This window comes from Carettochelys insculpta, chromosome 2 (assembly GCF_033958435.1).
Source record: "Carettochelys insculpta isolate YL-2023 chromosome 2, ASM3395843v1, whole genome shotgun sequence".
In the NCBI taxonomy this organism is placed as follows: Eukaryota; Metazoa; Chordata; order Testudines; family Carettochelyidae; genus Carettochelys; species Carettochelys insculpta.
The window spans coordinates 81,212,458-81,227,982 of record NC_134138.1 but is presented as its reverse complement, the minus strand read 5'-3'; the positions used below and the strand labels follow the sequence as shown (position 1 = coordinate 81,227,982).

The following is a 15,525-nucleotide window of genomic DNA, read 5'->3' as shown; positions in this document are numbered from 1 at the left end:
GGCTTAAACAATGAAGGATAGATGTAGTAACCTTGCAATGCTTAAACAATTTGAGCTAAGGAAACTGACGGCTGCCCTCACCAACCATCCATCTTCCAAAGGAAAAGACAATTTGGGTCATCTGAAGTCAAGCTGAATTGGAAAATATTGCCTAGAGTAGCACTCGTTATAGGTTAATAATTTACTTCAAAGGTAAAAAGAGAAGAGGGTGAATCTATTTTATTTCTTAGTTCAAATACCATAGCCACCAGAGCTCTTATGTTCAAAGTCTTTTAATTAATGGTCTTGGACAGGATGATTATGATCCATTGCATTAGCCTTGGCTCTCATTTTCATTTCAGAGCAGCAATTATACTACTCTGTGAAGCTCAGGACAGAAAGTGATGACAGGTGGAAAACTTACAATATTCACATTAAAAGATATGGAAGCAGGAGTCTAAGGGAAATGTATAAAATTTTAAATGGCATAAATAAGGTCAACCTAGTTACTTTTTTTCTATCTCAGCACATTTGATAGAACAAAGAAGCTTAAATAAAGGTTAAATAAAAGTAGCTTGGGACAGAATGTCAGGAAGAATATTTTTCACTCTTGAGTAGTACACCATGGGGTCAGCTGAAAGAGCCAAATAAGGCAACATTGTTCATGTTAAACCCGTGAGCCAAATTCAGATCAAATGAAGACAGTTGAGCTGCTGTGGAGATGAATTTGGCCCATGCTGTGTAGCCATTTATCGTATATTGGACTTCACAACATCTGAGAAGCAGGGCCAGCAGGGAAGAATGACCACCTCACTATCCATTGACTGGCAATTCATTATTGTCGGATGCAGAATGCAGCTCCACTCAAATTTAAGGCAACCTCTCATCTAGCTAGTTTTGTTTTATCACTGAATGATGGTAATTCTTTGTGTAACCAAAATGCCCTGCTAATGATGTCTATGGGTGGAAAACCCTTCCTGAACACTGAAATGTCATCTGCATCCATCTCTTTGAGCTTTCTGTATGGCACCTATCATCATGGCATCTTAGAACAAGGAATCCCTATGGAGACAGAGTATTTTCACAAACAAGAAACAGATGTGGTTTGGATGGATACACTGAATTCTCCCCTTCCAACCAATATACCACATTTTTCAATGTCTTTTAAATAAATGGTACAAAGGACAAAGCGGAGAAAGGCCTTCTGTGAATGGGAGCTCTCAGAACAAATGTGGCAACCACAAATTCTGAAGTTCACTTTAGCTGCCAACTGAAAGATAAACCCAATATCTATCATGGATTTTTTTTTTCAGGCAGCCGAGGATACTGCTAAGGCTGAGCACACAGGATTAAAGGTCCCAGTTATTTAGGGTGACCATTTGTCCCTTCTGGGCAGGACAGCCCTGTATTTTGGGTGCCAGGAAGGCATCCCAATTTGTTTGAACAATGGGGCTAGTTCGGCCCCCAGCTGGCTGACCTTTTCCCCCACCAGCACACAAGTGCAGCTGCTGGCCAGAGAGCACGGGAAGAGCATGTACTCACATGTATAAAATTTAAATAATTGTGTAAATAAATGTATTTAAATAAATGTATTACGTTGCTTTAAATTATGACAAGAGGAAGTTGTATACCAAACTTGATGGTCATAGCTCTTACCTTTTAAGAGGAGTTCTGGCTCAAACAGACACACTGGCAAACTCTCTAAAATTTATGGTAAATTTTTAATAAACAAAGTGACTTTTGTTTGTTGATAGGAAACCACGATAAAGGGGGCACTCCAACAAAGCTGTATTGAGATTGGTTTGAAATCCATTAATTGAAAATAGATCTCTTGCTATTAAACGATATGGACCAGGTCTACTGGGAGTATCAGTAGAAGGTGTATCAGATATTAAGTCATATGGACCATGCACGGAACTACATGCCAAATGAAAAGGGGATGATGAATGAGGATTTAACATGGAGAAATCTGTGGTGCTTCAAGCTGTTAAAGGTTCTTTGGACAAATGGAAATCAAATTTATTTTCCTTTGGGTGGAGAAGTGGGATGATTTTTGTGTTTTGTTTGAGTGGAAATTCCTTTTTTCTCATGTTGCAAGTCTCAATAGCCTTGTCTACAGCATAATAGTTAGGATCCATATTACAGCAGCTGCCAGTAACAGCTCAGCTTCATCACTGCTAAGCTGCTACTGCTGCTGATGGGGTTAGATATGTTTATCCATGTTCTCTGGAAAGGTCATTGGAGCAAGCTGGAATGATTTGATGGTAAACATTCAAGCATGATCTAGCTTAGTGATTACACTGTTGTTACTATATTGTGCAGTTATACTACTCGTGGGACATGCTGTAATATGGACTCTTGTTTAATTTAATTTATTCTTTTTTTATTTTTTTATTTTAGTGTGGTGGGCCCAGTCCTCAAACACATTTAGGCTCCTGAGTGTCTAATAATACCTTTGAGGATCTGGGCTGACAAGTCTAAAATGGTTTTATCTGCAAGCAAATTTTACCAGATGGCCATACTTTTAGGTGCAGGTGAGTGTATGGACATCTTTAATAATGCAGCTGATCTCTTTTACTACAGCAGCAGCAGCAGAATCAACAGAGAGGTGCCTCAGATATCTCTTTCACCATTGATGCAAATAAGCAACAAAGACAACTGATTGCAGAACTTGAAAACAAGAACCGGTAAGAGTCTCAAGAAAATGCCTGCTTTGGTTTACTACAGGTTTAACCTCTCTAATCCAGCATCTGCAGGACCTGATTGATGCTGAACAAGAGAATTTGCCAGACTACAGGAGGTCAATATTGTCTAGCATATTACCAACACTTGCACTGCTTACTGGGCCCTTAGGAGACATTTAGGGGTAAATTAGAGCTAAATAATAGCACAGAACACTGAGAATCAGGACTGTTGCCTGTAAACAAACGGTATGAGACCATGAGAACTTTTACCAAACCCATGATAAGTGGTCGTCCAGCTACCAAAATCATGCTGATTTTCTGATGTTGCCAGGTGAGACAGTGCCAGACTACAGAGGTTCAACCTGTACCACACAATGTACGTCTGTTCATTTTTAGCATTTCTTCTCATTTGTATCTGTGTGCGTGCTCTCTGTAGATCTGGATCTGTGTATTTATCAAGAGAGGAGACAGGTTGCCTATAGAGTCAGTACCAATGTACACATGGCAAAATTGTGGTGAGCCACTCTTAAGGCATTACAGAATCAACCTATGTTTTTAAAAGTACATTGTTCCATGCTGTGGGGTGTTTGTGAATATTTTTACTGTTGCCATTGTCCTCGCAGAGGATTATAAATAAAAATCCTATTGTGATACCAAAATCAAAAAAATTTTGGTACCCTCTTTCAATTTATAGAAAAGAATATTAAAGCTGTCCAGGACACAATCTGCCTGTGATAAATAAAAGAAATGATGATTGTAAAAAGACTAGCAGAAAATTACGCTTTTGTTACAGATATAGCTGAAATTAGGAGACAAGCAATGGGAATTCTTTGGAACTAAAAGCTAGATGCCCAGTTGGAATAAATCAGCCAAATTTCATTGATTGTAGTGGAGCTACACTGATTTACACCACCCTGAGGATCTGGCCCTGTATCTTAGACTCAATACCAGTGAATAGTAATTTATGTTATTACACAGTTTGGTTCTATTTTCACTGCTTTTACTCCTAGGTCTATAAGGGTTGGCCAAAGACAGATGTGTTTCTATAACAGACTTCTGTGATATCTTCCGTTACTGCGGTGTAATTCCACTAGGTCTACTGTTAATATGTCTTTCATACTTGAAGTCCTCTTCTGAGTCTGAGGCCCACCAAAGTTTAATGACGAATCTATCACTGACACCAATAAGCTTTGCCCCTCTTCACCAAAGCTGTACAGCCTCACTCTGTTAGCACTCTTATGCCTAAATTCAGTTGTAGTAAATCCTATTAAATGTTCTGTCCCCTGAGGAACTTCTCTCTCTCTCTCTCTCTCTCTCTCTCTCTCACTGATCCATAGTTAAGTTGGAAGAATTGTTAAACATGCAAGCAGTATGTGCCAGAATGATGAAGACAGGACAGATATTATTTTAGTTTCTCATAATTTCACGTGGAGAATAGAATATTCTCACATGAGAGAATGAGGAGGACGAGCAGTTCATTAGTTGTGCCAAACAGGACCTATGTCCCTGCCTTAAAGTTTCTTAAATTTAGACTCTACTTTTATGGTCTGTTTTATTCAGGTTTTGCAGAAACTTTGTCTTTCTAGGGCTATAGCAAACATCAGCAGACCTGTTGCAGTTATGACTGGATCACTAAGGCGAGATGTTCTGGTGTTTGGAGCCTACTGATGATAGCCTTACTGGTTCAGAGCTACAGCCAGTCCTCCTTTTTCTCATTAGTGCGGTTCTAAGCTATTTCTATGGAAATACACTGACCTTAGTTTTATACTTAACTATCCTCTCCCAAGAGAAATCTTACAGGAGATCCAGCGGCTGCGGCTGGAACATGAGCAGGCATCTCAGCCCACACCAGAGAAGGCACAACAGAACCCCACTCTCCTTGCAGAGCTCCGACTCCTGAGGTAGGTGCATAAGCCACGAAGAATTCCTGGAAATAGATTTGTCTAGATAAGGGAAAATACATAAAATATTCCTGTCCATCATTGTTCAATTTTAAATAAAGTAAGCAATTTATTTTGTTTTTGTTGAATTTCTATTCAGCATAGGAGCAGACCATGAATACAACGAAATGCATGCTTAAAATTTCACATGTGAGTCGTCCCTTTCACTACTCATGTGCATAAAATTAAGCATGTGTGTAAGTGATGCTGGATCTGGGACTTAGGTTGTAAACCCTTAGGATTAGGAACCATGTCTTGCCCCGATATGCATTAATAATGCCTTATCATGATCAAGTGGGGAAAAATGATACTGTTTCAGAACAAATACTTCTACTGAAAAAAGAGCATCTTTTGGGGTAGATCTGCAGGCTCCCTTAGAGCCATGGAGCATCCTGTAGTGTGAGAATTAGAAAAAGAATAGGCCCTTTTACAAGGTTCCACTGGTCATTTTAACCTCAACAGCAAGGAAAACTCTTGGTTGTTTCAGCTACAAGGGCAGGTGAGTGGATTGTCACAGTGGTCAGCTTCAGTACAGAAACCCTCTAAAATGAATGAAGAGCATAGTATAAGAGCCAGACTGAACATCAGATCAGACAAATTTAAAACTAGTTCCTGTATACAGAGAATAGGGTGCATATAAATTCTTCCTCTTGATTAAAACTTCAACATTAACTTTTCGTCCCCATGTAGGTAGATTTTAGAGGGCACAAGGTAGGAGATGACTGAAGCTTTCCTTCATGCAATAATCTGTTTCTGGTAACATTAGTCAGCCACCTAATATCTGAAGGAAATCTTACCATGAAACTATGCAGACAAATCTTTGTTTACAGATGCTGTGTGGTTTTAATTTTTTAGCCTCTTATGTCCCAAATAAATCTTTGTTTTGCTGCTAGTTACATTTCCAGTATCATCTTAAGATAAACTAGTTGGAACCAGAGAGGCTCTCTTCTTATAACAGACTTGCCTCTGTAATTAGATACCTAATGTGGTAGCATAGAGAGTTACCGTCTGCTTCCAGACAAGTGACAATTCTGCACATGCTTCAGAAATTAGAATTGACTGTGATCAAAATATACATATAATAAAACATACTAATCATTTAGCTCCTTTTATGCATCATGACTAAAATCTACTGTAGAATATTAATCTACTATTCAGCTGACAAATCAAATTAACTTTATTTTTTAAAAACCCAATGGTTGATGTAGAGCTAGCAAATTAACTCTATTTAATTTTGCAGCACAAATTAAAAACATAATAGCCTAGATTAAAATTCCTGACACTGGATAGCTTTAAGGCACCACTACTGGGCTGAGGTATCTTCCCTGTTTTAATGTGTAATGTCAGAATAATCAGGTAACTTTAAATCTGTGTGTCAGTGTCACTTTGCATCAGTTAAGAGCAAAAAGGTTTTCCTTTAACACTTTGTGCAATTCTGGCAAAATCCCCTCTACATTGAACCAGATATTGCATTGAAAACTTTAGCTAGCGTGAAGAAGTGAATTATAAAATATGGTCCTTACAATCTACAAAAAATGCAAATAGCAAGAAATAGGAATGAAACTTTCATAATGAAAGTTCTCAGATGCCTCAAAATGGGACTTACATGTAACCCACTTTCTCGTGACAGGATATAGAAATACCTTCATTTTTAAGACCAGCTCCAAAGTGAAGGTGCTGAAATGAGTGTGAAAAGTGATATGTCAAGTGTTACCATGCAAAACATAATTCTTCTCTCCCTGTGCAATGAATGTAAAAGACAACATGAGTAAACACTGGGCTGTGCTGACACTAGCAAGTTTTTTTCAGAAAAAAAGCGGATCAGCGATACACAAAACGCTCACTTTTGATCTGAAATCAAAAGAATGTGGCCTTTATTCAGGCGGCCCTCTTCCTTTCCCAGATGAGGAAAAGCACTTTTCTCTGAAAGTCTTTCCAAAAAAAAAAATGTGTATCAACACTCCACAGACCCTTCTTTCAAAAGAGCCATCCTCATGATACCAGATTTTTTGATCCCTGGTCCGTTGTTTCAAAGGAGCAGGGGTTGTGTGGATGCTCTGTATCAAAAGAGCAGATTGATCATTCGATCCACTTTTTTGTGTGTGGACTCAATCTTTTGAAAAAAGATTTTTTTGGAAGATCCCTTCTGGAAGAACTTCTTTTGAAAGATCGCTATCGTGTAGATGCAGTCTGAGACGTTTTATGGGATGTGCCAGATTGAATTAGGTGGATAACTTCTCTGATTTTCGTTTGTAATCTCTTAAACCCACTTTCCTTTCCAAAATTCACGGCCTTTCCAACCATTATGTATTCAAAAAGGGGAAAATCCAAGCACAGGAGATTTGAAGTAGAAAAGATGTGAATCTTCTAAAAGAATAAACAAAAGCTGGGTATGTTAGGGCCAAATCTACTCGTATTGGTGAGCAATAACTCACATGAGTACTCCCATGGAAGCCAATGATACTGTTTGTGTGAGTAACTCCTTTGTTGTTGTTAGAGGGCTCACAGTCTGTCTTTTAATATACCGGAAATATATTTAACATTGCTGCACCTACCTTCTTCCATTTTGGAGAAGTTAGATCAAAAACACCAATTGACAGGCAATGCAAGATGCATTAAACACCACCTTTTATTGTATAATTTATATTTGATATAAAAATATAGTAGAGAGATCATATAAAATAAAACCACACAAAATATGACTTTTTAAGTTAATATTATCAATGATATTGTAACTTGCAGGAGGCAACAGCTACAGGTAAAATGACAGAGACCTCTTCAAACTCTAATTATCCATATCCCATCGGCCCAATTCATTCCTCCATTACATAGGTGTAACTCCTACCGCCATCAGTGAGACCTCATCTTGCATAACTGAAGACAGAATCACACCAGATTCTCCTGCTTAGATTGCTATAGGCTGTACTTGTAAAGAAGATAAATCTGTTCCAAGTTACAAGGGCTTAAGTCTAGAGTAACCTCACCAATGCGTGTGAAGTTAGGATTTACATGGTCATAAATAAGTACAGAATTTGGCTTGCAGCATCAAAAGCTATTTTCACATAATTAAAACTGAGAACATGTAATAGGTTGGACTCTCACATCTGAAAAGCCACATTTATTTGCTGTTATGGTTAATTTTCTGAATTCTCTTGGGCTTTCCCGGCTCTACTTGTCCTGTGTCAATAAGTTAGCCAGACACTCATGCCCTTATATTATCTCCTATGTTCTTCCAAACTGAAGCTAACTTGTGTGAATCTGAAAAATTCTTCCTCTTTTCTTGTTTTGGAAAGAGATCTGTGTCAGTACTTATCTTACCCCAGTCAACATACTGAGCCTTCTGGATCCTGAACTTGAAACTTTCCACTTTTTCAATCTCCCCTGATTTCTGGGCATTATTTCTAACTCAGAGAATGTGTTCGCTTTCCAGTAGCCTAACATACTTTCCACAGTTTAAATGAAAAATTACACAGTTCAAAAATTGTACAGCTGACTGTGTGGTGTTAGCTCTGATCCTAACTCTTTATTTTTCAGGCAGCGGAAGGATGAGCTTGAACAAAGGATGTCTGCTCTCCAGGAAAGCCGGAGAGAGCTTATGGTACAGTTAGAAGGCCTCATGAAACTGCTGAAGGTAAGGTGTTCCTCTTGACAGTCAAAGGAAATGAACAAGGGATCAGCAAAAGAAAGAAATGTGTATCATATTAATAAAATACCAGAGAACTTGAATATTTCTTCCCACAAAATCTTTGTTTCCCATCAAGTTTCTCTTAGCTTTGGCCGCTCTAATAGACATGTTTTCAGGATCAGTAATGTGCCCAGTGGAGCTGATCCTGTATTAACACCACATTTTTGTTGTCATCTTACCACTGAATGAATTGGGCAACACTTAAAAGCAGGCGGAGGAGGCTAAGTATTACTAGAAAATAATTGAAATTCACTTGAATATGCAAACAACGTTGACTGTGGTGCAGCACTTCCTTGTTAGTTAGAGAGACAAGATCCAACAATGCTGGTCAGTCAGGTTCAGCTGCAGCAATACAAAGAGCATTAAAACAAAGGTTTTCACGACATGCTCAGTTTCTGCTTTATTTATAGTTTGCGCCACTGAAAACATACTGACTATAGAAAAGGTGGATACGCAGAAGGCAACAAAATAATTAATCCCTTATTGTAGATAGCTGTGCCGGCACTGTACAGCTTATGATCCTCTATCCTGGCTGATGCTACAGAGCTAGTTTTAGTTCTTCCTTTACCTTTGTTCCTTTCATTAGTCATTCAGTCAGATTATGCCATTTGATTACCCAGCACCTCTGACTATAGGACTTTGGAAGGATCTTCTTAGCAGTGCTTGGTTCTTGTCACTTTAAAAACAAAAAAAAAAAGTTCTTATTTTATTTTTTCAAGGTGCAAAAGGGGCCTCAGCCATGCCTTAGCCTTCTGGCACTTTAAATCCTGTATAGCCCATCAGAACTAGCCTGCAATTGAAAATGGAGCCTCCCAGCAGGGAAATAAGTGATGGAGTTTTCCATTCAGCCAGGGACACTTTAAACCTATATTTTCTTCTTCAAGAAAAACAAACTTCTGTGGAAGGGAATGGGGAGGGAGGAGGAGAGGTAATGGTGTGGAGTGTACAGCCTTCAGTATGGATGTCCTTTGCACTGAAATATTGGTAATATGGTGCTCTAGAACAGAGCTTTGGTCCAAGAGTCATGCTCTGTCTTGAGTTATGGCAGTGATCATCCTCTGTCAATTTTTCAGATGCATAAGTGGTTGTGCTGTAGTTAGAATGGGGGAATGACTAGCCATTCTGATTAGAAAATGACCACAATGTGTTTCTTTTTAGACAATCTAGAGAGTCACTAATTTTCGGACCATGTGTAATTGATGGTTTCTCCACTTCCCATGACCTCAGGGAGGTGGGGTCTGTGTCCCTGCCAGACAAGAAGTGCCAGGTGGGAAGCCAGGTCCTGCCCTTGATCCTGCAATGGTGTTGACTCAGCTCCCCACTGTTCCACTGGCTCTCACCAAAGTGTACAGATGAGCTGTCCCTCCATGACATACCACCTTGTTCCCTTCTTGTCTGTGGGCTTTTTTGTGGGGAGGGTTTCCCATAATGATCAGAAACTCTATGGAAGTGCACCATACATGTTAGTTCATTCTGGACTGCTAACCTTATACCCAAGTTTGCATCTATTTTCTCCCCCCCAACAACCACCACTTAAATCCTGGCTAATCTAACTCTCATGATCCAATTTTTCTGTAGGAAGAAGAACTGAAACAGGGAGTAAGTTATTTATCTTATTGTAGGTCACACTAACTCTTCAATGGGGCTGTGATACCATGGTTTATGTTGTTCCTTCTGCTTCAAATGTGTGTTCATGCCTTGGAGTGAGGATAATGGCAAAGTGTTGCACTTCTCTAACATGTTTTATTAGAGGCTTTCAAAGCACTGTATGCAATTAAACCTCACAATCCCCCCAGGAAGTAAGCAGTGACTTGATAGAATTTTTCCCCCTCCTATGCTATGAGCTAGGGGTGTGTTTTACCAGCTCACTTACATATACATACAGCTAGCACCCGACAAGTAGCAGTGTAGCTGGGGTAGTGTGGTGGAGGGAGGGAAAAAACATAATTTCATTTTATGCAGTCATAGTACACCACAGCTTAGAACAGGGAGTGAAGAAAGCCACCACCCTTCATACCTCTTTGAAACTACCAAGGTAATTCCAGTAAGTAGACTATAATTACCTGAGTTGTAATTAACCCAGGATAATGGACTTGGAATCCCTTGTCATTCAGAAAGGGGATTTTTCCTGTCCACAAACCTTGGTTTCATGTCTTCAAAAGATGGCACCAGCAGTAGCAGCCCCGAGCCCCTTCAAAATGATAGCTTCCCTTTAAAGCAGTGCAAGAGGCTGTATTAATAGTACTGGCTTGTGGGAGATTTAATTGTTTTGCAGCCTTTTATGGAATTAAAATGGACTCTGTGATGTTTACTAAGTTTTAAAACAAACTCAACTTCAGAGGGGAGTGTACTGAGGAATATTCCATTGCAATACAATAACATTTGAGTCCCTCAATTTCATCGAAGGACGTCAGTGTTCAGTACGGTAAACAGTCTGGTGTACACTGGCTGTGGTAGGAGGGGACGGTCATGCACCAGTTTGTTGTGAGGGCTTTGCCTTGTTAGACTAGTATTGCAGCTACATTTTTGGAGGGAGAATGAATCTGTTGCAGCAAGACAGTTAGGCTGTCATCCAAAGGGGAAGACCTAGCAGAAGACCCCTCTGACTAGGTCTTTTGCTTTTTAATGTTGCCTAATAATGCTAATGGCTTTTTCTGTAAAAGTTAGATGCTCAGAAAGTAAACAATTTTTTTAAAGTATCAAGTATAAATAGTGGTTTTATATATTAATGCCACTACAATAGGATTTTGCTTTCTATAGCATAATATTTAGGACCTTGAATACAAAATGAACTTTCAGAATGACAGGTGATTATGTTAATTTAATTAGTTCTTTACACTAGTTCTCATCATTCCCATGAAATTTTCTCCATTGAGCTCTACAATATACTCTTTCACAGACTACTGAGAGGGGGTAAATTCATCCCCGAGGTAACTCAGGTGGAACTAAAGGTCTTCAGAAGTGTCTAGTGCTTATGTATTTTACACTTCCATATCACCACAAAGATGCTTCCTCCCAGAAGGATAATGTTGTTTTCCTAGTTGTCACATACAAAGAAACTTTAGCTTTTTTCTGGACAGGCTTTTGTGCCATGTGAGCTAGTTTCAGCTCCAGCAGAGGGAGCAGTACACTAGTACACTTCAAATGTAAGGTCCTGAGTTATACATGCCACTGTGTAACATAACCCCTTTTCCAGGCTAACAAGGGATCATTTAAAATCCTTACCACTTTGATCTAAGTATGAGGAGCTAAATGGAGTTCGCAAAGGTCTCATAAAAGGCATTTGGATGCTGACAGCTGCAGTCAGTTAACAAATGATTGAAGGTCACTGTAGTGATAGTGGCAGCTTTCCCCAAACTCCTTTGTCAACATGCCACAATCTTGGTCTTGTAGGTGTAACTAGCAATTAAAAGTAATTCAGCCTTTATGCTGAGACTTCATGCAAGTCACTCACTCAGTGTCAGGTTTAAACATAGTTTTTCAGATGTTCACCATCCGTCTCTTGAGAACCAGACAAAGACCACTAACCTCATTTTGTATATGCCACTTGACAGACATCCAATAGTAAAGACATTCGTTTGCAGCAGATCTGGGCTGAATTTGATCTAGCAAACTAGAATATAAAAAAAAGCTGCCGTCTTTTAAACTATCCAGTCTCCAGATCTTTGTATATTTCAATATTCTGTTGGTCAGTTTTGTACGTTATTATTTAAACAGCAGACAGAAACCACAATGCTGAAAGTTTTGTCCTGCCTTGCAAAGTTCTTCCGGAAAATGAAAGTTACAGTTCACAGTGCATTATTTATCATGCATGCCAGGTCAGCATAGCAATTTTAATAAGTACTTGAAAACAGTAAGCATAGTTCTTTGCGTGTGTGTCCCTCTGAGTGCTCCACCATAGGACGTGCATGCACCCATGCACTCTTCATCACAGCCTGGAAAGTTGCGCTCCTGAGCAAAATGACATCCCAAGCTCTTCACAAGGGGACATAGATAGGCACAAACTTCCTATCGCTAAATTCTTTCTAGACCACCTGTGTCTTGAGACATGAGCCTTTGCTGTTTGGTATTTCAGCTTCACACCTTACTTTCACCTTTTGAACTTGGTCATTGTTTTTGTTTCTTAGCTATTTACTTAACTTTATTCTATTTTTGTGCTGATAGAGGGGGTCCCCCTTTCTCTTTCTGGATCTTTGTTTATTCTGGAGCACAGTTGTTCTGCATTAGATCCCAGTGTTTAGGCTCTGCCAGACTTGCCACAGGCCGTTTCCTCCCAGTGACAAACATTTGAGTTGCCTGTTTGGGGCAGTGTTTGGGGGGCTTGTTCAGTTTTCTCTTTGCTATCATTTACACATTCTAAAAATTTTTACTCCAAAAGAAAATATTAAAATTATGCTTGCCATTCTCCTGTCAGAAATATCCCTTGCAAAGTCCTACTTCAGGCCTCTCAGCTAGTTCTATCAAGCTCATTGTCATCATAACCACACTTTTGTTTCAACCTTCCATAGCATTGTTCAGTATCTCTTTTGTGGGGGAAGAAAAAAGGAGTTGGTGCTTCCTGCCCCTACTCCCAGTCATCCTATGGCTGGGCTGCCAAGGTGCTAGTACTCAGTATCAGCAAGTACTGGCCCAAAAAAAGCACTGGCATTGTTTTAAAGATAGGCATAGTTAAGGGCCAAAATCTAGAAAACATAGGGTGGCATGTAACTCTAGAAAAAGAAAACTAGACGAGTTTTATAAAGGTTTGCTGTTGCCTTTTTGGCATGCAGTTATCAATATCTGATCTTTGAGGAAACAGTCACCAGAACATTGAAGGCACGTGATAATGAAGGGACTAAGGTGTCCAACTCAGTTATTTAACTGATTGTTACTGCAGGTCCAAATACATTGGGGGGTGGCGACACCTCAGTAGAAATAATGTAATTGTCACTGTAAATTAATGTGCATGAGGACTAATTCCTCTTCAGTAGCACTCGTGTTAACTTAGTCACAGGCCTCTGCTGAATCCCAGTTCCTAATCATGCTAAATTGTGTGAGATTTGGTTTGAGTTTGTTTGGGTCTTTTTCTTATGTTGACATATATTCCTATGAACGGCCAGTCAGTGAAAGAAAAGTGCATTAATTTACCATGTCCCCTGGTATTACTCACCCAGCTCCACTTTCAAAAATAATTGTTCTTCAACAGATGCTTGATTTTTGGTTAAATGATACTAATTCTGAGGTGCTAACAGCATGACATTTTATATGACTGGTGTTAAAATATTTGAACCTCCAGCCACTGGACCCTTAATAGGAATTTAAACTGACTGTATGAACAGTAATTTGGTAGTGGCCGAGTATATCCTGTGGGGTGATCAATTTGATAGTGAATGATTTAGTAGTGTCTTAAATTCCTCGCTAACTAAGAAGCTCAGAAATCTACTATTTGTGAGGAGGGTAAGAGTTCATTTCACTTACAGGTTCAACTTAAATTCTCAAACTGTATTGCATGATGGCTTCTTGCAACAGTGGTTGAGGTGCAAAGGGATGAATTTGATCAGCTAATGTGGAATTATTACAAACCCCCTCCTCCACACCCAGGAATAGCTTCAACTGCTTACCCAGACTGAAAGCTCTCCTAGTGCCAGCATCCTTCCACTTCCCACAGACTGCAAGTGTTGTCTTCCTGAGAATGTTTAAATAGTACCAACAAAGGCCCAGACCTTGAGATTTCTTGGTTTTAAATCTTCTTTCATGCTTTTATATCCATCCTGACCAGCCATGTTTCAGGATAATCTTCTGTTCTGTCTTTCCTACAAGCTACATTTTTTACCCTGGGTTGCCCTTGCTGCTTCCTAACAAGAAGTTAGATGCAATACAATTTCTTGAACTCACTTATATTCCCCTTTTTTTTTTGATAACTGCATGACAGCGGCTAAGGTTTCACTCAGTCAAGCTAAGGAAAGGAATGAGTATGACAACAGCTGAGTGTTCTTTCTTGTAAAGACCCATTTAACCACTTGTTCTTATTTTTCAGACTCAAGGGGCGGGCTCCCCTCGTTCTTCGCCCAGTCACACTATCAGCCGACCTATTCCAATGCCCATCAGGTCTGCATCTGCCTGCTCCACCCCAACCCATACACCTCAGGACTCTCTGACAGGCGTGGGAGGAGATGTGCAGGAAGCTTTTGCACAAAGTGAGTTGCGCTGTTGTTATTAGTTACCTCGAGAGCATATTCTAGTGGCACAGGGGAAAGAGACTGGCACAAGGTCTCCCCGCTGTCCAGCCAACCGGTGCTCTATCCCTTGCAACTCAGTCTGTTTGCCAGCAAACAGAAGCTGGTTAGTGACCGTTGCAAGCTGGTTCAACAAGCTGGAGCTTGGGGTGGGAGACGTGAGATGGAGAGAAGCATTGTGCTGCTATTGCTAAGAACCAGTAGACTTTTCCAGTGTCTCTAATGAAGGTTACCAGAGCACTGTTACAGGTTGCTGTGCACTCTTCATACCCCTTCCCTGTTTATCAAATTGCAAAAGGAGGGATGATCCATCCTTTGCTGGTTGTTTGCTTTGAAGTTCTAAGATCACAGATTAAACAATAAGCTAAGTATAAAAGAAAGTAAATAGTTTTTTGTGACCTGAACATGGAAATATCCTTCCACCCCAGCTTCTCCAACCCCTGCAACCCACGCCACACTGAGTTTCTCTTTTTCTAATGCTTGCATCTCTGCAATTTCCTTTTTTATTTTCCTTTAATGCAAAAGGCCAAATTCTGCTTTTGGTTACGCCGTTGTGACTCAGAATGTTAGTGGAGTTCCCCCCCAGTTATACCCTGATGTAACAGCGAATATAATTTGCCCTCATGGGCTCAATTCTGCCCACCTTTGCAACATCCACTGATTGCAATGGGAATTGCATCTATGAATTAGATGACAAGATTGAGCCTTAAGTGCAATCAAGATTTTCCCTTTAAAGAACTAGTTAGGTCTCCTATTATACGCTGTCCAACTAGAGGATTGTTCTTTGTCCCACGGCACCAGGTTGCTCAGCACCTGTTCTGTGAGAAGTGAACTGAGAACATGAAATTTTTCTCTTTCAGCCTAAAAAGAGATGCCAGCACAGACAACTGTCCCCTTAAAGAGTAATTTCTTTCAGAACTTGGACAAAGAGAGAGAATTTAGTAGCTACAACAAAATATCCATAAATAATATATAGGCTGCCTCAGGCAACTGCTTTTAGTTACAACAACGAGTTCTGCAAA

General features: G+C 39.7%; 1 protein-coding gene across 19 annotated transcripts in view; it reads left to right on the top strand.

The window, feature by feature from the left end:
- The window catches only part of DTNA (dystrobrevin alpha), a 316,470-nt gene that overhangs the window by 272,731 nt on the left and 28,214 nt on the right, over positions 1 to 15,525 (top strand). For 15 of the 19 annotated variants that reach the window (XM_074987209.1, XM_074987208.1, XM_074987203.1 and 12 more), the window contains 5 exons: positions 2,563 to 2,666; positions 4,451 to 4,564; positions 8,138 to 8,234; positions 9,867 to 9,887; positions 14,305 to 14,464. In XM_074987209.1, the coding sequence (XP_074843310.1) occupies positions 2,563 to 2,666; positions 4,451 to 4,564; positions 8,138 to 8,234; positions 9,867 to 9,887; positions 14,305 to 14,464 (496 nt within the window). The remainder of the gene's footprint in view (positions 1 to 2,562; positions 2,667 to 4,450; positions 4,565 to 8,137; positions 8,235 to 9,866; positions 9,888 to 14,304; positions 14,465 to 15,525) is intronic. The other 4 variants (XM_074987222.1, XM_074987204.1, XM_074987223.1 and 1 more) reach the window with 1 other exon arrangement.